Raw genomic sequence first — 22,303 nt, forward strand, 5'->3', positions numbered from 1 at the left:
CAATTCCTCATATCATATGAGAAATATATCACTGTAAAGGCAGAAAAAATGGAAAACAAAATTTGGGATAGATGGCTACGGTGTGTTTGGAGTAAGAGCTCAACGTGAATCCCAGACTAAACTGAAATGAAAGGTCTAAACAGCCCCGAAGAGTCCAGAATGGCCTGAGTGTGGCAGGGGTTAGAAGAACAGATTCACACTTGCTCCCTAAGTGTGAGGGATTCAACAATTCAACAACTTTTATTAAGTGCCTATGATGTGCCAGGCCCTGGGCCAGGCACTCTGGATACAAAGACAAAAACCAAACAGTCCCTGCCCTCAAGGAGCTTACATTCTATTGGGGAGATACAACATGTACAGGATAAGTAAATACAAAGTAATTTCAGGAGGCAGAGGGAACTAACACCTGGGGATCAGGAAAGACTTGCCAAAGGAGGCGGCACCTGAGCTGAGCCTTCCAAAAGCTCGGGGCAGGAGGGTGTGCGGTCCAGGCGTGGGGACAACCCGGCAAAGGCACCAAGACAGGAGATGGAATACGCCTCGTTCTGCTAGCTTGGGGAGTGGTTGGCAGGCCAGCGGAGAGCAGGCGGGGAGGGGAGAGGAAGCGGCAGCACAAGAAGCATAGGTTCTGTCTGTTTTCTCCTCAAACTCCTGGACATGAGGGTCAATACCAGCTGTGCTCTCCATGTTCTCCCTGAGCCCAGGCACACTGCTTAGGCTCTTGGGCAGCAGAGTGTGTTTGTGTGTGTGAGTTATCTACAAGTGGAAGGGTCTGAGCATGTACCCATTGACAAGGGGAGGGGGCTGTGTGGGCATCAGCTCTTGGCTAGGTGCTGGCTCTGCCGTTCACTCCCTGCCCCACCGGACCTCTCTGAGCCTCACGCTAAGGAGACAGTCGGTCTAGAACATTTCTAAGGTCCCTTTGAGGGTCCGACCCCCCAGTCCTAAGCGGTTTCTCGTGGAAGTCCCCATTACATGCCTGTAAATACTAGGTCGATATTTTCATCTCAAGACACATCTCCTATACCTCCACACTGTGCACACTCAGCTGGATGGGCCTTATGGTCTTTGCCACACTGTCTCCTTCAGAGAGAATGATAAAAGCACACCACCTATAAAGAAGGACTAGATTACCAGCCCTCTTGCCACCTAAAACACCAAAGGCACGTCTCAGAAATGAAGACATTTCAAAATAACAAGCAGCCTGGAATTTTGTAGCATGTAAGATACTTAACAAATATATTTTGTTGGGAAAAAAATGTGCATTTCCCCTGGTACTGTGGCCAGTATATATAGGTTAGTATAAATTACTCCCAAAGGCCCAAACTTGGAAGGCATTGTGTGTGTATGCGTGTGTATGCGTGCGTGTGTGTGTGTGTGTGTGTGTGTGTGTGTGTGTGTGTTAGAGGAGGTGGGGGCAGCCTCATCCAGGGGTCAGTCCAACAACAAAGAACAGTTTTTTCTAAGGGTCCAGAGTATCATTTCAAACAAGCACTCCTTGAATATGAACCCTCGAGAATACATAGCTGCTCATTTTGACAACATAAATAGAATTTTTTAAAAGGGATTATGAAACAATCTAGGAAAGGTGCTGTTTCAACCAGGACTGCTACATGAAGGAGATCCCCACAACTCAAGGCCCCCACTGCCCACCCCTCTTCCCCAGCCCTCACTTCCCCCTTTCCACAGTAAGAGTTCTCCAATGTCAACATTCTCTCACTTTTTTTTTAATAGTACTCTCTCTCCAGCCTATCAACTGTTAAAACATCTTTAAAAAATACATGCAGATTATTCTTTAAATCATTTTCTTATGAATGGCGGGAAACCACTCAGATCAATACACAGCCAGATAAAATGAGGCTCGGCCTCAGCTCTGCTTACTCTTTCTCCAAAATGACATACGAAGTACATTTTCTCTCTTCGATTCAATCTAAGATTAAAAAACAAGGTGGTTTCACTTGAAGGTGAAACCAACAGCTTAGCTCACCCCCTCAATAAAACACCAGGAGGAACATCATCGTGCAATGGCCTCAAATAACAAGTGAGCACCTTTCTACACAGAGGAACACCGTGGGCCTCCAGGGAAGGTGGCAGCCACACCTGTAAAGCACCAGCCAGCCATTCCCTTTTCCACAGCTTTCCAGACACCAGATGCAGAGGAGAACGGCAACTGCTTGGGTCTCATTGACAATGCTGGCTCTTCTGAAGAGGCTCCCCATAAGTCAGTGTAAACATACGGTTAATCATCCCCAGGAAGCCCGACTACCTTTGTCCTAGCACCCAGGGCAGAGCCTGGAGCCAGTCCCTGGTCTGCACCAGACTCCTCTATTGCCCTCTCTCTCCTTCCCCAGCTTCAGATCTCTTCTTAGCTCAAGGACCACTGGCTCAACTGGGGGAATGGTGAGAGACAGCTTCTGTGGTTTGAAACAAAATCCCCCAAAACTGGCTTCCAGTTAAGAGTTATTAATGAACAGACAACCAAATACACCTTGGCCATGTGCCTAGCACACCTGCCTCCAGTGTGCGTCGCAAGGGGCACACTAAAGGGGGTCTCTCTTCTGCTTAAACAAAGTCGGTCACAGCCACAAAGAGATTAGGGGAATTTCTTCTTTAATCAAAAACACACATTTACCTCTGAGACTTCAGTTATGGAATGATTCTCACAATAGTAAGAAGCAAAAGATCAAGCAAACCCGAAGAGAAAACATTTATTTTGCCCAGCATGCACAGAGGTGCTGGCCATGGGTCCCATCTCCTAGGATCTCCTAGGGCTGTGGAGTGGCAAATGCACCAGGATCCAAAAGTTGCCAGGACCTGTGACTGAGCAGAGCCTCCACATTCCTCTTCCAAGAGCACACAGAACACAAGCCTTGGGGGGGTGCCTCAGGACTCTCTGGGGGACTCCAGAGAGGAGCAGGGGAGAGGCAGCAGGGCCTGCCCCCCCAACCCATACCCTCCTAGTGCATGACCAACAAGCCTCTGTGAGGCCACTGCGAAAGGGAGCAGTAAAAGAAACACACAAACGGGCTGCTCGTATCACAAAGTCCTCAACTTCCAAGCCAATCCAGCTAAAACACATTCCCTGCCCATTCGATATACAAATAATATTTAAAAACAACAACAAAAGAAAATGAATGAGATGTTTTTCTCTCCCTCATAGTCAGTGTTACTCAAATCCCATTTCAGTTTGTGGGGAAAAGAACATTTTTTTAAAAGCCACAAATCTAGAAAACCAGTTTGGGGATTTTTTTTTTCTTTCCTTCTTTTTCCTTTTTTTTCTTATATTTTTTTTAAACAATAAGTATTTATAGAAAGAACTTCACAAAGGTGATTTATGTACAGAAATCACAATTCCAAAGGCTGCTTCAGTAGTCAGTGAAATAGCACCTTTTCAAGATGAGAGCTTTTACATGGTTTAGAAATCTGAGTAGTTTTTGCTTTTGTAAGGTAACGTTTAACCCTTCCTAGCCTAAGACAAGAGCCAGGCACCCACGGGCTCTGGGAGGACAAGCTCTTTAAACAGCATCCAGGTGACATGCAGTCCGAGAGTTACCATTGCTTCCTTTTCCTATAACCGTCAGCAGTGTGTTCAGCAGAGTCGAGGTAGCCTGTGGCCAGACAAGTCTCTCAGATGGTCAAAATTAAATGTAGATGAAGGGAATTCACAGCAAGTTATTGCAGGGGAAAGGGGCGGGGGAAGAGAGGGCTGTCCACATGTTCCACAGTTGCCTGGGTGCTTTGCTAGGGAAAGAGGGAATGGGGTGGGGGGGGGTGGGGGAAGGTCACGAGATGTTGGTTCTAAAATTGGGTTGGTACTAAAACATGTGGCTCTGGGCTCCAGGCTGGTATTGTGACTGGAGGAGGCTCTCCATGAAGGCCAGATAATCAGGATTCTGTCCATAGTCCTCGGCATTCCGGGCACTTCCCACCCTTGGGCGCTTGGCTGCCTTAGCCTCCTCTCCTGAAGATACTCTCTCCTGTGGAGCACCAGTGCTGACAGACTGCAAAGAGAGCAAATTCAGTTCCATTAGAGAAGAGCTCAATGGAAATGAGTATCTCTAGCTGAGCTGAAGGCTGCATGCTCTCTCCCAGTGGCCAGCAGCATGGCCCACTGGCTGTGGGATGGAGAGCTTTGGGGATTCTCTTGTTCTTCCTTTGGCTCTCCCGGGACTCACCCCCTGATCAGTGTTCTTCAAACTCAAGGATCCTGGAGTTCTCAAGCAGACACCTCCCAGACCTTCTTCCTTGATTCCAGCTTCCTGCTCAAAGGAAGCCCAAGGACTTTTCTAACCCAGGGAGGCACCAGTGGCCTGAATGGTCAAGAGATTTCACAATATCCTTGAGATTCAATGTTAGAAAAGACAGTGAGAAACCTCTTGCCTGTCTTTTCATCTTCTATACTGGTCACTATTAAGTAAACCAAAAATGTGAACTTTTGATAGGTCTGGCAGACACATTTTTTAAGCATGGTTTCTGCCTTCGTGGCACCTACCAGTCTAGATTTCACTCTCTTGGGGAGCTCTTCCTCCAGGGTGTAAATATCACCACGCTTCACCATCAGCTGGGAGCCGTCCTCAAACTCCACCTACAATGGAAGCAGAGACAAACACTGGATGTCACGGGACTAGAAGCTCTATGGCCCAGCCAGAGGCTAATATAGCGCTGTGTACACAGTAGAGGCCAAACACTAGCTGAAGGAATGAAAGGTGGGTTATCTCCTCAACAAACACAGAAACTCTCCTGTTTACTGCTGACTGTCTTGTCTTCAAGCAGAGATGCCATCCCAGCCCCGGGGTTATCCAGCTAGAGCTTTGTGACTTTGAGTAACCTTAGTTCAGGAGTGGTTTTTTCCCCCCCGTGGTGTATCCTGAAGAATCTGGATTACCTGGGCTGCATGAAGCTACAGGCCAGAAAAGTTCCTTCTTTTGAACTCATGTCACAAATTGAGTGTGGAAAGGGCTGGGGATAAAGTGACAAAGCTTTAGTGTAAGGGTCTGGGATGAAACAAAGACTGCAGAACCCTGAGTTCTGCTATCAGCTGTTTGTGGGATCTTTCTGATGATAGGATCTGGCTTGGAGGAGCTCTGATGGCCCCTTCTATCTTTAAACTGTATAAAGCTATGACTTATTACTTATTACTTATTACTTTTGAAAATGGATGACCATCCTTATGTAGAGCCAATAAGGTACCTTCCTTTGACAAATGGTCTGTTTCCATGCTTTTTCTTGGGTAGTGTCTCATTCCAGGACTACTTGCTGGTTGTTGATGATAGATGCCAGGACTCAAAGACTATGCTGGGAACTAAATTTTTTCATCCCAGAGTGTCCACTAGTGTCACTAGGTTCTCAGGACAGCTACTGATCTGGAGCCATCCACCTTGTATTAAGGACACTGGCAAGGTACAGCATATTCTCCATAAAAGTTGGGAGAAAAAACAGGAAGGAGTGGAATCTTAAAAACATTCAAGGACTGGTTTAAGTAAATGGCCCTGTTTAGACCACTCAGGGGGTGTTATTCCTGTTATCAATATTTGAAATGGCAAGGCAGAGACAGGCTCATCATGGGGGAGGCAGAACTCAAGGTCACAAAGGCCACTCCTTGTTAGCTTTGGAGAGAGGCCATGCTATTTTGGGGACATTACAATGATCCGGGGGAAAAGGTTCAGAGGGCATAGCAGTCTGAATACTTCCTATTGATAAAACCTGCTTCTCAGCCTGTCCCATTATAAAAGCTTTTGGGGTAAGCAGACAGACACTATCAAGTCAAAAGCAATCTGAGAGTTTGACATATGGAAAGTTCTGGGTCAGTTAAAGAAACAATTGCAACAACTAGGTTGTCCTGGGATTGATTCTTGTCACTGATCTAGAGACTGAAAGTATCTGACCTTTTGTCATGTGGGATGGTGACACTGGGCAAGGTCTTTGGACCTGATTTTTTCCATTTCTGAGATGATGGGTTTACATCAGACTTTCTATCAGAATTAAAAGGAATTTTAGATACTATAATTTTTATAAAGCCCAATGTTAACATTGAAAAAAACCTCAAACCTATGCTTCTATCACAAGGTGATCACTCTTGCTAGTCAGTAACTACTACCCTTTAAATGAAACATTTTCCTCCAAATTAAACAATTTCAGTTGCCAAAATATGTTTTTATTTTAGCAAATGGTAGAATAATCAGTCAGGTGTAAAGACCTGGGGTGTTAAATAGTTTCATGCTCCTGACTGCTTTCTCTGATCACTGATTAGAACATGAATTATGTATCTGGGAATAGAACAGAGAGGCTTGTTTCAAAAATAAATAGTGGAAAGTAATTCTACTTCAAAGTTATCAGAGTCCTTCAATTTAGGAAGTTGAGTTTTTCTTGAAATTGCTTAGAGGAAAGTGGGTTCTGTGTAATAAACTCGTAACACCTTTTGAACTCATGTCCTCATGCATGCCAATGGTAATATTGAAAATTATGCATAATGAAAAAGTAACTCATATATGAGCTACATACTATGCTGGGAATTTTAAAGAGAGGCAAAACCTAAACTGCTCTTGCTCCCCAAGGGCCCACAGGTTGGTAGTGGAGACAACACACAGCGAGGGGGAGCTAGAATGTGTTAGGAAGATTCTTCTTCCCGAATTCAAATATGATCTCTGACTCTTAACTAGTTGTGTGACTCTGGATAAGTCACTTAATGCTGGCCTCAGTTTTCTTATCCATAAAATGAGATGGACAAGAAAATAGTAAAACATTTTGAAAAAAAAATTTCAGACACTAGTGAAATGGCTGTAACAGTGCTACACAAGAAATGACTTGTGTGATCAATCTGGAGAAGCACAGAAAGAGCTATGAACTGAGGCAGAGTAAAGGGCCCAGAAAGCTATAGACACAGTAATTGCAACAAACTAAATGGAAAGAATCACCATAAACCAAAAAATTCAAAGTAAACATGATAAAATTATAAACATGAAGCATGACTGGAATGAAGAGAGATGAAAAGATATCTAACCCGCCCCCCAGGCCCTCAGGGAGATGGGGGGGGGGAAGCCTTTCACAGGTATTATACATGTTTTTGGACTTTGTCAATGTACTGATCAGTTGTGATGATTTTATTTTCCTTTTTTAAAAAAATACAATTTGTTACATTGGATGGATCACTGGGAACCAGAGGGAAAATATTGGGGGGATAACTATGATGATGTGAGAAACAAAAGACATCAGTAACAACTTAAAAAAAAAAACCTAATGCCAGCAGCTTCTAGGGTGAATTTGGCTAAATCTGAACAAATTCCTACAGGCAATGGGTACTATTTACCTTGGAATGCTCTCCCCTCTGAGCTCTGCCCATTTGCTCTCCCCCTTCAGGATCTAACTCCCTTTTCTAGGAAACTTCCCCTAGCCTTCCCCAGACCTGGGCTCCTTCATCTACACACTTCCATCCCCAGAGGCAGGAGTGCCTTCTGCACTGCTGCCCATCTTGCTTGCCTCACACCTGCCTTGGAGGCTCTGGGAGACTGCAAATGCAAGAGGGGTGTAAGCACACCTCAGTAACCTATATAATGCATTTGACTAAACTGTTTCCCCCACAACACAGGACAGGTCTATGTTGTCCTCCTAGAGGGAGAGAAAACAGAATCACAAGTCACTGTAATGAGAAGGTGATTCTATGACAAGGGTGCTAGTGAGCACTCAACACTGAACTGCAGTGTGGATATGAGCAGAACTCACTTACACAGGAAGTACTTCATTTGGACTTAAAAGGGTAGATGAGAATCCAGCCAGTAAAGAAGGGCTAGACCTAGGAGAGAATGATGGGAATGAAAATATGAAAGAAATGCACAGGGCAAGTTCCAGGAGAGATGTTTCAACATCCTCAATAGGTTACAGAAATTAATGGGAAAGAAATCTGAACTCAGAAACATCTAGAAGAACTCTTTTCTGAACTGTCACTAAACTATGACAAATTCATTATCAATGACAAAAGAAAGAATCAATTAGTGTGGTCTGTTCTAACCTCTGGACCTTTAAAATGCTAGTGGCCAAGTGCAATGCCAACTCTGCTTCCTTCTGAGCTGAGCGTGTGGGTAGGCTGGGCAGTATAGAGATGTTCCTCAGGGGCCAGGCCACTATGCAGGCTCTAGTCTGACCCGGCCTGCAATCTATAAACATACACAGCTTGGTATCATGCACCAGCCTCACTGAACTGAGGGAAGGCAGATCATACGATAGAGAATGTCAAGAGTTGAGAGGGTTCTTAGAAGTCATCGAGGGGAACTCATTAATTTAAACCAATGGAAGACAGAGAAGGGCAGGAATCCACCAAGGTCACACAACTAAGTGATAGTTGAGCTAGAACTTAGACTGCATCTTCTTGCCCTCCCAAGTCATGGTTCTTCTCATAGTACTCTGCAGCCCCCAGCTATCAAAAGTGGCTTGGGGCTAGTCTCAATCTCAAACTCTCCTTCTCCCAACTAGAGGCATGAAATCCCTACCTTCTCTCCTGGATATCAAGAACACAGGGTCAGCATCTGCTAAGTCAGTGGGGGAAGGTTATTGGTTCCAGTTCAGACACCAAATACAAAGATTCAAAAACTTAACAGTATGAGTAAAGCAGCTTACTATGGCCAGGAGGAGGGCTGGGAGTTTTCCTATGATGTATTCCTGAAGTACCTTACAAAGTTGTAGAGTTTATCACAGAGTACAATACTGATTGAATGACATTGAGAGTGAACAAGGAAAGAAAAATTATCAAGTCCAAAGTCTTCATTGTACAGATGTGGAAACTAAAGCTCACAAAATGAGGTCTTTTGACTTCAAACCTAGTTTCTTTCTACTCTACTCAAAGAGATAAAAGGTGTCAACAATAAAACAAGCAGTACAACCAGCCTTCACCTGAGGTTTGGTGTAATCCCTATGAGTTACAGCTCACAAATGAGGAATTGCCATCAATTGGAGAGTGCTTTGTCTATTTAGTGACTCTTTAGAGAAGACTGATGGATGATAGAGTGCTTTCTTTTCCAACTGGATAATGGAAAACAAATGGCATATTATCCTCATACTACAAGTAGGAAATAAAAACTCTGCCTATGGGTGAAGAACTGGATCTTCTGACTGAGGTACATTGTACCGGATTATGAATTAGTATAATCATTTTTTTCCAACTTCTTCACCAAACTGGTTTTTGTCTAGCCCATATTCTTTGACATTTTTCCTCAAGAAGGGCCAACATGGGTAAAGAAGTGAACTCTCCTCCATAGGTGCACTCAGCACTAGAAGAGGCTGGGGAAGATTTAGCTCTGGGTCATTTGAACTTCCTCACCAGGTTAGGCCCAATGGACACGTGTGTGTGTATGTGTGGGGAGAACAAAGACAGATCCACATCAATCCCACTTTAACCTTTTCTTGTTGAACAAGCACCTACACCAAACCTGTGGCTGAAAGGCACATTCAGTCCCAAGATTTTGTTGTGATTTCATTCCCTAGACCCAGTCATACTCAGGATAGCCCAAAATATGTCTGAAGATGGGAATCATTTCTTACCACTAATTGTTGGCAGGTAATATATACTATACCAGAACTCCTGACTTACTCAAGAAGAGAAAACACAAAAGAGCTCCATAAATACAGACTAAACTAGCCTACATTTCTAAGGGAAAGATAAAAAAAAAAACAAAAAAACCCGCTTCCTAACATCAGATTTCTCATGGAAAAAAACTTTTTTAAGAATACAAAACTAGAAAAGGATTATAGCAGACAGGCACAAGGGTCTCCTTAGCTTAAAAGAAAACACAAATTTAAACAAACTAAACAAAATTTAAAAATCAGAAAAGTCAGTTAATCCTCTAAGGCCAAATTAAACAAACTGGTGAACCCTTAATTTGAATGAGATGATCTTTATGCCTCCTTTCAGTTGTTCAATTTTATATTTCTTAGCAGTAATTTCTCTGAGGGTCCAGCAAAAAAGACCCAAAAAAGACTTTCTCTCTCCCCTGAAAACACAATTTTCAAAAGAAGAAATTAAAGCTATATATATAATCATATGGAAAAATGCTCCAAATCACTATTGATTAGAGAAATGCAAATTAAAATAATAATGAGGTATCATTTCACACATATTGGATTAGCTAAGATGAGAAAAAGGGAAGATGATTAATATTGGCGAGGTTGTAGGAGGATTGGGACATCGATGCATTGCTGGTGTTGTGAATGGTTCCAACCTTTCTGGAGAACAATATGGAACTAAACCCCAAAGAGCAATAAAACTGTTCATACCTTTTGATCCAGCAATTCCAATTCTAGGTCTATATCCAGAAGAAATTATAAAAAATGGGAAAGGTCCTACACATGTCAAAATATTCATAGCAGCACTCTTTTTGCAGTGGCAAAGAATTGGAAATTGAGGGGGATGCCCATCAATTGGGAAATGGTTGAACAAGTTATGGTACATGAATATATGGAATACTATCATAAATCATAAATGGTTGGACTCTAGAGAAGCACGGAATGAATTAAAGGATTTAATGCTGCATAAAAGAAATAGAACCAAGATAACACATGTACACATTAACAACAACATTATGAGATGAACAACTTTGATGGAAGCAGCTCCTTTGGGTAGTCCAGAGACTTAGGACAATTGTATCTGACTGGTTGTAGGCTATATTATCCCCATCCAGAGGAAGAAAAACAAAAAAACACACAGAGAAAAAAACCACAACCCTTCTGAATCTGATGAACACTTAATAAAATGATGAAAATTACTAATTTATAAACATGTTTATCAAAATATGTATGTAAATTGCTAACCTGACTGTTCCCTGCTGAGGGGGGGTGGGGTGGGAAGGGAGGGTAGAGGGAAATTTTGTAACTTGTAAATATGCATGTGCATATGGATGAAAATAAATTAAAATTAAATCAAATTAAAATAAAAACTGATCTGGAAAACAGTTAAAAATTATTGGGCTAACCAAAAGTCATGATCAAGAAAAGAGAAAAGACTTCATTTTTAAAGAATTTCTACAGGAAAACTGTCCTGATATCCTAGAAGCAGAGGGTAAAATAGAAATTGAGAGAATTCACCGATCTCCCCTGGAAAGAAATCCAAAACAAACCCAAACAAACAAAAAAAAACAACCCAGGAATATTATATCCAAGTTCCATAACTCTCAAGTCAAAGAGAAAATATTATAAGCAGCCAGAAAGAAACAATTCAATCATGGTGCTGCAGTCATGATTACACAGGACTTAGCAGCAACTACATTAAGGGCTCTTAGGGCATGGAATATAGTATTCCAGAAGGTGAAAGAACTTGGAATGCAACCGAGAATCAACTACCCAGCAAAACTGAACATCCTCTTCCAAGGGAAAAGATGAACTTTCAATTAAACAGGGGAATTTCAAATGTTCCTGTTGAAACAACCAGAGTGGAACAGAAAGTTTGATCTTCAAGTACAGGACTCAGGTGAAGTATAGAGAGGGTGCATAAGAAGGGTAAATTATGAGGAATTTAATGATGAACTGTGTATATTTCTGCATGGAAAGATTTTACTTATAATACTCATATGAACCTTCTCATTTAATAGAGCAGGTGGAAGGAGCCTTTATAGATGAGGCACAGGAGAGAACTGAATTTGAAGGTATAATATAGTGTAAAAATAGAGTCAATGGGTGAAAGGGAAATGTACTGGGAGTAAGAGAAAGGAGAGTTAGAATAGGCTAAGATATTTCATGTAAAGGTCAAGAAATAGCTTTTGCATTAGTATGGAAGGGGGGAAAGTGAGGGGGAATGAGGGAAGCTTCATTCTCCTCAGAAATGGCTCAGAGAGGAAACAACATACGCACTCAATAGAGAATAGAAATCTAGAAGAAATAGGAAAGAAGGGGGACAGGGGGAGGGGAGGAGGGATGTGGGTGATACAGGAGAGGGTAGATCATAGGAGAGGATAGTCAGATATAACATTTTCTTTTTACTTTTTGCAAAGTGGTAGGATTGGGTGGCCTGTCTGGGACCATGGGGCCAGGTGGTTGCTGGGTCTCTAGGGTAGGGCTTGGGGACTCTTGGCCCCAGGGCTGGTGCTCTGTCTGCTGTGCCACTTGGCTGCCCCACAGCACATTTTAGAAGAGGGAGAGAGTGAAAGGAGAGAGGAACTATTACAGATGGTAGTGGGGAGGGATGGATGGAGCAAATTAAAATCAGCAACAGCAACTGTGGAAAAATATGGAAGTGACATCTATGATGGACTTATGATAAGGAATGTGATCTACCCAAGACAGAGCTGAAGGTATCAAAATCCAGACTGAAACACATTTTTTCTCTTCCCCCTCAACTTTATTTTTCATGAGATTTTATATTTTTGTGGGGGCAGAGGGGGTATTATGTTTACTCTTACAACAAGAATATTTTAATAATGTGTAAATAAATTAAAGAAAATTAAAGGGGCAGTTAGGTGGTGCAGTGGATAGAGCACCGGCCCGGGAGTCAGGAGGATATGAATTCAAATTGGCCTCAGACACTTAATAATTACCAAGCTGTGTGACCTTGGGCAAGTCACTTAACCCCACTGCCTTTTGAAAATTTTTTTTTAAATTATGTTTCATCTTTAAAAATACAATACATTAATTTAATATCTATAGTCTGCAAAATCTACAAGAAAGAAGAGGTCCATTCCTGGAAAAGCACCCTTTTCTAAAAAGTATCTTACAAAGATGGTAACATAGTAACAATGATAGCAAACAGAAATTCAGTTGCTTAACAAGATCTTTTAAAATGCAAATAGAACTTGGGCACACTAAACCCATCAACCACTCACACTTTAGAGCCTGTGAATTAGTTTAATCTGACTGCTTTCCTCTTAACATCTGGTTGATGGCTGACATTGAGGCGATGAGAGAGAGAGAGAGAGAGAGAGAGAGAGAGAGAGAGAGAGAGAGAGAGAGAGAGAGAGAGAGAGACAGACAGACAAGGACTTGACTGAGTGACTGAGTTCTGGTAAAACTTTTCAGATAGAGAAGGGAATACAAAAATTTCCTAAATATATTCACTCAAACTATATATCCAAAAAAATGTAGAAAGAATAGTAAAGATTATAAAGAAATTTATAGGAACTGGTACTAAAAATCCAAAGTGTCAGATATCTCCATATAAGTATATTAAGTATGAATTGTAAGCATGATAACACTAGAGACCTCATAGATTTCACTGAGACTGGTGAGATGAGACTTGTAATTAGAATACAACCCTGCAAAGGTATCATCTTATCTAAAATAACAGGATAGGCAAAAGGAAACATTGGGTAGTTGATGAATCAACTGATCAATCAACAAGCATTTTATTAAGAACCTACAATGTGTCAGATATTGTTTTAGGAACACAGATTACAATGGTCAAAATGAAAACAGGCCCTGTCCCCAAGAAGTTCACAGTCTAGGCAAGAAAGGTAACATTTATATAGACAAAATAAATCCCTGGAAATTTGAGGAATTCAGAAAATGCCTCATGTGTTAAGTTCAGATCAGGACTAGAGGATAGTTAGGGCAAAGACAAGAAGAGTGTTGGGATTTGGAAAGCCATGTTTGAGCCTAGAAAAGAAAGCAAGACTACTGTGAACATGCACTAACTAAATCTAGAAAGGTAGGATGATATCAGGTTGTGAAGGCAATAAATGCTAAATAAAAGATATTTATATTTTTATGTCCCTGGTGCTAGATAACATGTCCTTCTAAGTGCTCCTTTAGAAACACATATAAGGTTTTACCTATATAGCCCTACTAAAATTCATCTTGTTAGATTTAGCTCAATCTTCTAGCCTTTTGATAACTTTTTAAGGATCCCATCATCCAACATGTTAACTATTTTCAGTATTATGCTATCTGCAGATTATGTCTTTGGCTGAAGGACCTTTGGCCACTGCACAAGAAATCTTCTAAGTCAATATGGAACCATTAATAACTACTCTTTTTGGATCTAATCATTCATCCAATTTTCAATCCATTTTATGATAACCACTATATATGTTGCTAACATTTTGCCATCTTGTTCACAAGAATAGAATTAGAAACTCTTGTTAAATGCTTTGCATAAATTTGGGTAAATTGTTATCTCCAACATTCCTCTGATCTACCAATTGGCTATGCCTATAAAAAAAGGATATAAAGGGAGATGACCTCTGTGTAATGAAGCTATTATTTTGCAACACTGCTCTTCTTCCTAGACATTATCTTACCAAGAATCAAATTCAAGTCATTGGTCTTATCTTTTGGGGAAAAATAGGCAATATTTGCTCCTTACTCAATTCTGGAATACCTCTTCCCATTCTCCACAGTCCTTCAAAGACCTCTTGACAGTGGCTCAACAGTCCTATATTCCAGTTTTTGTTTTTTATATTTAAGTATACTGTTCTCCTAGGGCTGGTACCAGAATAATAATCACTGAGTTCAGTAACTTTAGATACTTTTACTAGTTCCCTGATTCTGCTGGTTATCAGATTTGTCATGTCCTTTCCACTCTTGTAGTCCTTCATGATCTTTGATTATCTCATCCACCCTGAGTAGCAGTTCTTTCTCTTTTTTAAAAAAATTTTTTTTGCAAGGCAAATGGGGTTAAGTGGCTTACCCAAGGCCACACAGCTAAGTAATTAAGTGTCTGAGTCACATTTGAATTCAGGTACTCCTGACTCCAGGGCTGGTGCTCTATCCACTGTGCTACCTAGCTGCCCTAGTAGTTCTTTCTCTTAATAAAACTGAAAGCTGTATAAATATAATGGCCAAGGTTGGCTCTGAATAAAATAGAAAATACATCACCTTTTACTATCTGCACAGAGGTGGAGGACTATGAGCATATACTATCAGATTTGGTTGATGTTTTGGTTGATTTTAATTAAGTGCATATTCCTTCTATTTCTTAATTCTTATAAGAAATAGATCACTAAGTAAAGCAGTTAAGAAGATAATTTTGGCAGTGAAGGTATATAAACAAAACATAATAAAAAAATTTTAAAATCTAAGTGGTCAGTGAATTCTTCATGTATCTTATTAGAAAAATCCCTTTGGTCTTCAGTTTCAAGGCTGCAAATTTCTCATGCCTCTTAGAATGATAATTCCTAAACAACTGTAAAAGCCATGGCATCTTTTCATTCCTTTCTTTCAGTCCTCTTAACACCTAGGATGCAGATTATAACCAACTTGCCTCTCTTTATCTATGTCTAATTTTAAGGAAGAATAAGATTCTCATGGAGGTTGTGGTTGCTGTGGGATGGTGCTTATGGAAACTTTGTGAGAAAAGTGATCAAGGTGCAATGGTCACTTTCTCACAAAGTTCCCATTCTTCATGAGAATCTTATCTTTCCTTATTGGTTTCTCCATCTTTCAAAGAAAGAAACTATTAGCTCCTCTGATTTTGCAAAGAGAGAACTGTATAAGATGGCTAAATTGAGTCACTCACTATACCACAACCTCATTTTGCTTGGAAGTTGTTTCCCAAACTTCTCATCTATGTCCTCTCTCTAACCAGATGGTCTGTAGCACATTAGGATGACACCCGATTTTACCATGCTTCTTCCCTGGCTCCCCCCAATCCGTGTGGTTTTACAGTGCTATTTTCACAAAGCTGCTTACATTATTTTCCATAAGTGTAAATCTAACTAAGTCATGCTCCCGAGTCAATAAACTCCAGGTCAAGTATCAGTACCCCTGACTTAGCATTTAAAGCATTTATCACCTGATTCCAACCTAACTTGCAGCTTCAGTACATGCGCTAGCTTTCTTAAGTGTTCCTCATACATGGCACTCCATGCTCTACTTCTCTCTGCTTTTGCCCTGAGCCTTTTCTGAATTCCCCGGATTGCCAGCTATCCATTTTGTATGTAAATATGGTTTCCCTTGGCAAGACTAAAATTCTTGGGGATGGGTCCTATTTTCACTTTGACCTTGGGATTCCCAGTGACTACTAGACATATTCTGGCTTGAAACATTGGTTTCATTTTGGGGTAACACGTTTAAGGAGAGGTACTAAAAAGCAGGAAAATAATTCAAATAGAAAACCTAGATCACAGAAACAGAATTTTTGAGTTGGAACAGGACTACAGTGGTCATCCTGCCAGTGACCACTCAGCCCCAAAGAATCCTTTCTAGAGCATACCAGACAAAGATTGTCTACAGTGGGAGAGAAACCCTGACCTCCAGAGTCATCAAATCTTAAGTTAAAAGAGCTTTTCTGCAAGCCCCCAGCCTTGACTGGCCTCTGTACAATTATTCTCTACAGTTTTGGTTCTGATGTTTGGGGTCAAGAAGAATATAGTTTTTCTTCCACATGACAGCCCTTCAAATAGTTAAACAAAGTCTATGTTTTCTCTTCAACAAGATAAATGCCCCCAGACTCTTCAACTAATCCTCATATGGTGTGAACTCAATGTCTCTCACCAACCTGGGGTTATTGGGTATTAGAGAAAGGAAGACAATCAGCTATGGAGGGATAACAGAGAGCTCTGGAAAACAACAGAGAAGAGAGCTTTCAGTAGCCAAAGGGTACCAACCACACCTGGGTGTGGGAATGAGGACAGAAAGATAATTGGGAATCTAACTAAATGATTACCTGTAACATCAAGTAGAAAGGTCCTCAGAGAGTGAGACCAACTTCATTTTAGGGACCAGGGGCAATGATTCCCCTAAGGTTATACAATTAACTGCTGAGAGAACAAAGACTAGAATCTGATTCTCTGACTGCAGGTCCTCCTACGAGAAGTATTTCTTTCAAGCCACATATCAGCTGGATGACCAGAATAAAGCTGGGTAATTTTAAAATTGTGAAATGTTAACAAAATCAGTGCTATTCTCTGAGTTGTCACCTACTAACAAATTTTTAAATCCTGAGATGCCAAAGTTAACAATCCTTGCCTGGAGAATACAATTAACATTAGTTTGAACTAAAACCCTAATGACAATAGCAAATAAACTATTAGAATAACTACACAGAACATTCAAATCAAATGTAAATTATATGAAATTGTGTGCTATTTGGAGTTGTTCCTGCCCAAGCTCTTTTTCATTGGCACAGGCTGTGTGGATCTCTTCATCATCATATTAAGAGTAAGTGGACCATTCCATCTGTAGATATTTCTGTCTCTGGTGGCTCCCAAGTTCTCTGCACTTGGCCCAGGCAGAAATGCAAAGAATCAAGTAGCAAAGCTATCCATAGCAGGGCTGGCTGGCTCAACCCAATAGCAGGAACCAGAATTTGTCTGAGGTGATCATGAAACAGAGAACAAAGAAACTACTTGCTCCTCTGTTAGGGAGTAGGGTTTTCCTCATTGTGTCCTGTCATACTTTTCATCAGAGCACCACTATAAAGACAGTATCATCATGCCATTCCATCTCCAACCTTCCTTTTCAAACTCACTTCAAAGGGCTGGACATTTTGCCATCAAGAGCCATCAAGAGCCCAGAGGCCCCAGGTGCTCCCAACAAGGGCAGTGAAGACCTGGAAGGTGAGCAAAGAGAAAAGGAGATCTCTTTGTTTGTAGTCCCTGGACTAGTTCAATGCTTGGTGATTTCCCTGGTGTAGGTGCTCCTGATCACCAGAGCAGATCACAAATCATTCATACCCTGCTAGGCAGTTTAAGTGAACCATAGTGCCAAACTAAGGAAAAAAATCATTCAGGGACCAGTTTTGTGGTGATGAGCTTTTATGGGCTCAGTTGGTCCTTAGATGTGAGACACACTTGCTAGAAGCTTGCTAGAAGCTGCCAGAGCTTGTTATCTGTAGCCATCACTTTGGAGAGCCCAGTGTCAGCTCCATGCTGTAATGGGGCTGGAACAGCATTTTAGTGAAGGATTCATTCTTGACAGTTGAAAAATAATTCTATAGTCATTACTCTCCATTATCAACGAATTTTCTTAAAACTTCCAAAATAGACTGTCTTTTCTCTTTTCTCCTGTCTACCCTCTGGTCTCACTCCTCCCACCCCCTCTTGACCAATCAAGCTTGATCATAGGGAGGGATAAACCAGAGTGTGAGAGATACAACAGTTTCTTCCTTCTTACCTGATAAATGTGACTGATCACAGCTGAAATGAACTTGGCTTTATAGATATTTCCATCAGTCCACCGGAGCTGAACAAACTCCCCTTCAGGAGGGGGTCCCAGCTGGACACAATCTCTACTCTGTTGACAGAACAACACAGTTTAAAAGATAATGCACACATGTCCCCAAATTGGAAAGCCACACATCAACAAGCCTTTGCTTATTGCTATCCACTGGTGCCCAAGGTGAGTGCTGCTCAGTCACTCACAACTGTGGCCAAGATGATTTCTAAAAAAGAGCTTCATTTGAGGTAAGTAGTATTTATCTATTTCTCTTGATGCCTAGCCCAAGGATTTTCGTAAAATTAGTACTAAGTAAATGCTTATTCACTGAAGGAATTAAATAGATTATAGATACATATATGTCTGTGTACATGCATATGTTTATAAGCTGAAGAGTTCACTGAATCAATAAAAGATCAAAAAGCTGTCATCCCCTCAGGCTTGAGAGGACAGAGAATGAAGAACTGAGATATTTGGGCAGTAAGTTCAACACAATCAAGAGTTCTTCTCTCTGGCCAGCTACAGTCAGAATAGGAGTTCTTTTTTATAGCTTGTACAATTAATGAATATTGTCTTGCTTGAATTTCATGTAAAATAACAAACAGTTTGCAGGTGGAAAAAATGTGAATGTCTCAAGGTAAAGAAGAGGTCACAGCACAACACTTCTGAAGGCAATATGGGAAAAGACACATGGTGCCAGTCTTCGCTTTCCCAACCACCAGCTGTTTCTTGGCTTATTAATGGCAATCTCTTTCATCAAGTGATGAGATAACAGTTCCTTTCTCCCCTCCCAGAACAAACCCATCAAACCCTCTCAAGGCTGCTCACAATAATGCTCTCTGGGTACAGGTTGTCACTGTAGGAACCATCTTCAAAGTTCACTTCATAGAATGTCTGGGTGGTTGTGCCAATCACTTTGCACCGATAATAGAGGCCATTGCGATTCTTTGTGATAACTGTTTGGCCCAACGACACCTCCTTTAGAAACTGGACCTAGAAAAGACAAAAAAAACCACAATCATCTCAACAACCAGAGGGCACTGAGGAAGAATAAGAAAAAAATGAAAGTCTATATTCCAAGAGGCACTTACCCCTTGGCTGCCTGTTTTATGCTTAAAGCACGTGATAGAGACAACGTAGGGCCAATCATCAGGTTCCATGAGGACCCCAGCTGCATGGGCACAGGTCACATGAAAAGAGGTGGAGCAATGTTCGTAGGAACACTGGATACAAGCTCCAGAGATCTTCTTCATCCTCTTTCGACAGTAAACACATTTCTGAAATGACACAGAGAAATCTGGTTTTTATACAAGGAAATATGCTCATTCATTAGTCAACTAAAATCTTTTTACTCAAACACAAATGCTTTTAGACTCTAGGCATGTTCTCTGGCTCTTCCTCCTTTCTTTCTTTGGGCTTCTACCTTATTTCAAGTGCCAGGGGAAAGGGGAGAAGGAAGCAAAGGAGAAGGAAGAGAGGAAGCAGTGTCTACTTTGTACCAGGAAGTGTGCTAGCACTTTCCTCACAACACCCCTGGATGGTAGGTGTACTATGATATCCGTTTTATAATTGAAAAAACTGAGGCAGACAAAGGTTAAGGGTCACATGGCTATTAAGTATGAGGCTTGATTTGAATTCAGGTTCTTTCTTGTCTCCAGGGTTGCTCACAGATCATTCTAATTTATCCATATCATTTTCTAGTAGAGAGATATGAGGTACAGAGAGATGAAACCCCTTTTTTTAAGGCCAAACAGATGGTCAGTAACAGGTGCCTATATGACACCCTGAAAAGGAGGACCCACAGACATGTCCAAAACACTACTCATCCCCCACCCCCAAACCTTCCCTTCTTCTCAATGCTTCCTCTGCTGCTGAGGGCAGCAGTAACCTTTTTCAGCTCCCTAGGCTTGCACCCTCAGAGCCATCCTTACCTCCTGACTTGTATTCATTGTACACAACCACAATGTTGTCCAATCTTGTCCCTGCCCCCATCTGCCCCCTTCTCTCCAGCCGCACAGTCCATGAGCTGCAAACTCATCATCTCAAGTCTGGTCGATTGCTCTACCAGTCTCAATGATCTCCATGCCCCAAGTCTCTCAATACTCCTATCCATTCTCTACTCTGCTGCCAAAATAGCTTCCTCAATCTACGTCTAACCCTGTCACCCCCCCCCCTTATTTAACACAATGCCAGTGGTTTCCTGTCACCTCAGTTTGGTTTTTGAAGCCTCTCCCTACCTTTCCAGGATTCTTACATTTTGCTATCCTTGTAGTTTGGTCATTTTTTGACCCCATTTGGGATTTTCTTGGCAGAGAGCCTGGGGTGGTTTGTCATTTCCTTTTCTAGCTCATTTTATAGATAAGGAAACTGAGGCAAACAGGGTTTGAAGCTGGATTTGAATTTTTTTTGGCAAGGCAATGGGGTTAAGTGACTTGCCCAAGGTCACACAGCTAGATAATTATTACGTGACTACGGTCACATTTGAACTCAGGTCCTCCTGACTCCAAGGCCAGTGCTCTAGCCACTGTGCCTCCTAGCCGTCCGGATTTGAACTCTTGAAGGAGAATCTTCTTGATCCCAGGCTGGGCCCTCTGTCCTCTCCACTGTGCTCCATTCTGACTGCATGTCTTTTCCCTGGACATCTTTTCTTAGCTCTGCTGCTTGGTTTCAATGGATTCTTTCCAGACTTAGCTCAAATTGTCTCTAAGAGGGCAGAGCTAGCCCCCCTCTCCTCTCTCTCTCTTGCTGTGCACATCCTCTCTGTACAACTGGCCCTGGTGGGCTCCCTGAGGGCAGGGTCTGTCTCTGTCCTCAGCACACTACCAGGACCAGAAGGTGCTTACATATGTGTACTTTAGCCTATGGGTATAAGTACATGGCCAGTGAGTATTCTAGAGGTGATAGGAACTGTTACAGGCCACCCCCACTACTGCACATGAAGGCATGCGACCCTAGGAACTGGCTAGCTCCAAAGACCGAATCAGAGCCTTTCATTGCATCTGTCCTTTATCACTCAGTGATAATGCTGGATAAGTTCTATGGCAAAGGGCTCAGCAGAACAGAGACTCACACGGGAATCAATAGTGATGAGATCGCATTACTAAACCATCAATAGAAGTTTCTCTCACCAACAGGAACAATGCTGACATACAACGTGTTCAATACACTTTCGTTAGGGAGGACTGACTTTCAAAGTCTTGAGGACTCTTGATTTTCCTTGCCATGATAGCCACCACCAATGCAGAATGATGAACCCGAGCCACAACTTCCCCACAAAATGGACAATATGAAGAACAATAGTAACCAGTTCTACACATTTCATTTAAACAAATCACTAATAAGGAGGCTGGTTTACAGCCTGAAGAGATACACCCTTATAGCATCTAGAAGAGGAAATCAAGAGTCTAAGAAAGTTGTGAAGGGAACTGAAGTAGCTAACCAAAGACCCGCTACAGGAATGAAAGCCAAACCTAGCTCAAGGAAAAAAATCCTTAGAGCAAATGCATAGTGAAAAATCAGATCAGAGCACAGAGTGAAGAATGGGCTGTCTCCAGCATGATGAACACTACAATTCATTTACTCCACTGAGGAATGACAGCTAATTATTCTGAATTTCCACGTCATAAATAATTTACACTCAGGTCCATAATACACCATTAATCAGGAGCCATGCAAAGACCATTTCTTATAACAGTGCATGGCTGGATGGGTTAAAAGAAGCCTGCCCTGTAGGAAGATGCATGGGCTTAATGCAGATGACATACTGAAGGATCATTCAGATACTCTAGAGTTCTTCAAAGAATGCTCCCTCATTCTCCTCTATTCATACCCAAGTCAGATCTGATCCAGGAAAGAATCTCAGCCCCCCAAAAAACACTGTGAGAAAACAGAGCTTCAGAGCAGACCACACCTCAACACCTTAGTTAATAGGCTATAGTTTCTATATCTTGGTAGCAAAATATTTTTGCCCATCCATTCTTACTGAAGATAAGGAATGACCTTAGAGATCTAATGATATCTTCAAATGGCAGAAAATGTATAAGCAGAATTAGGCTAGATGTTAAGGAAAAACTTTCAAATGTAGCCATCTGAAAATGAAAAGGGCTGCCCTGGGTTTAAGTGGCAGCCTCCTTTCAGGAGAGGCTTTAGACCAAGACCTGGATCACCACCTCGGAGGGATGTGGTGGAGACTTTTGTTCATTTATGGACTGGACTGCTAGCTACTGAGGTCTCT

At 41.6% G+C, this 22,303-nt stretch overlaps 1 protein-coding gene across 4 annotated transcripts in view; it reads right to left on the bottom strand.

The window, feature by feature from the left end:
* Positions 1-1,668: 1,668 nt before the first annotated feature.
* KDM4B (lysine demethylase 4B) overlaps positions 1,669-22,303 on the bottom strand; it is a 257,679-nt gene continuing 237,044 nt past the window's right edge. For all 4 annotated transcript variants that reach the window (XM_074203930.1, XM_074203931.1, XM_074203933.1 and 1 more), the window contains 5 exons: positions 19,161-19,346; positions 18,898-19,062; positions 18,028-18,147; positions 4,493-4,585; positions 1,669-4,001 (listed from right to left, as the gene is read on the bottom strand). In XM_074203930.1, the coding sequence (XP_074060031.1) occupies positions 3,816-4,001; positions 4,493-4,585; positions 18,028-18,147; positions 18,898-19,062; positions 19,161-19,346 (750 nt within the window). In that variant the 3' untranslated portion in view covers positions 1,669-3,815. The remainder of the gene's footprint in view (positions 4,002-4,492; positions 4,586-18,027; positions 18,148-18,897; positions 19,063-19,160; positions 19,347-22,303) is intronic.

The sequence above is a fragment of the Macrotis lagotis genome, chromosome X (assembly GCF_037893015.1).
Source record: "Macrotis lagotis isolate mMagLag1 chromosome X, bilby.v1.9.chrom.fasta, whole genome shotgun sequence".
NCBI classification, from domain to species: Eukaryota; Metazoa; Chordata; class Mammalia; order Peramelemorphia; family Peramelidae; genus Macrotis; species Macrotis lagotis.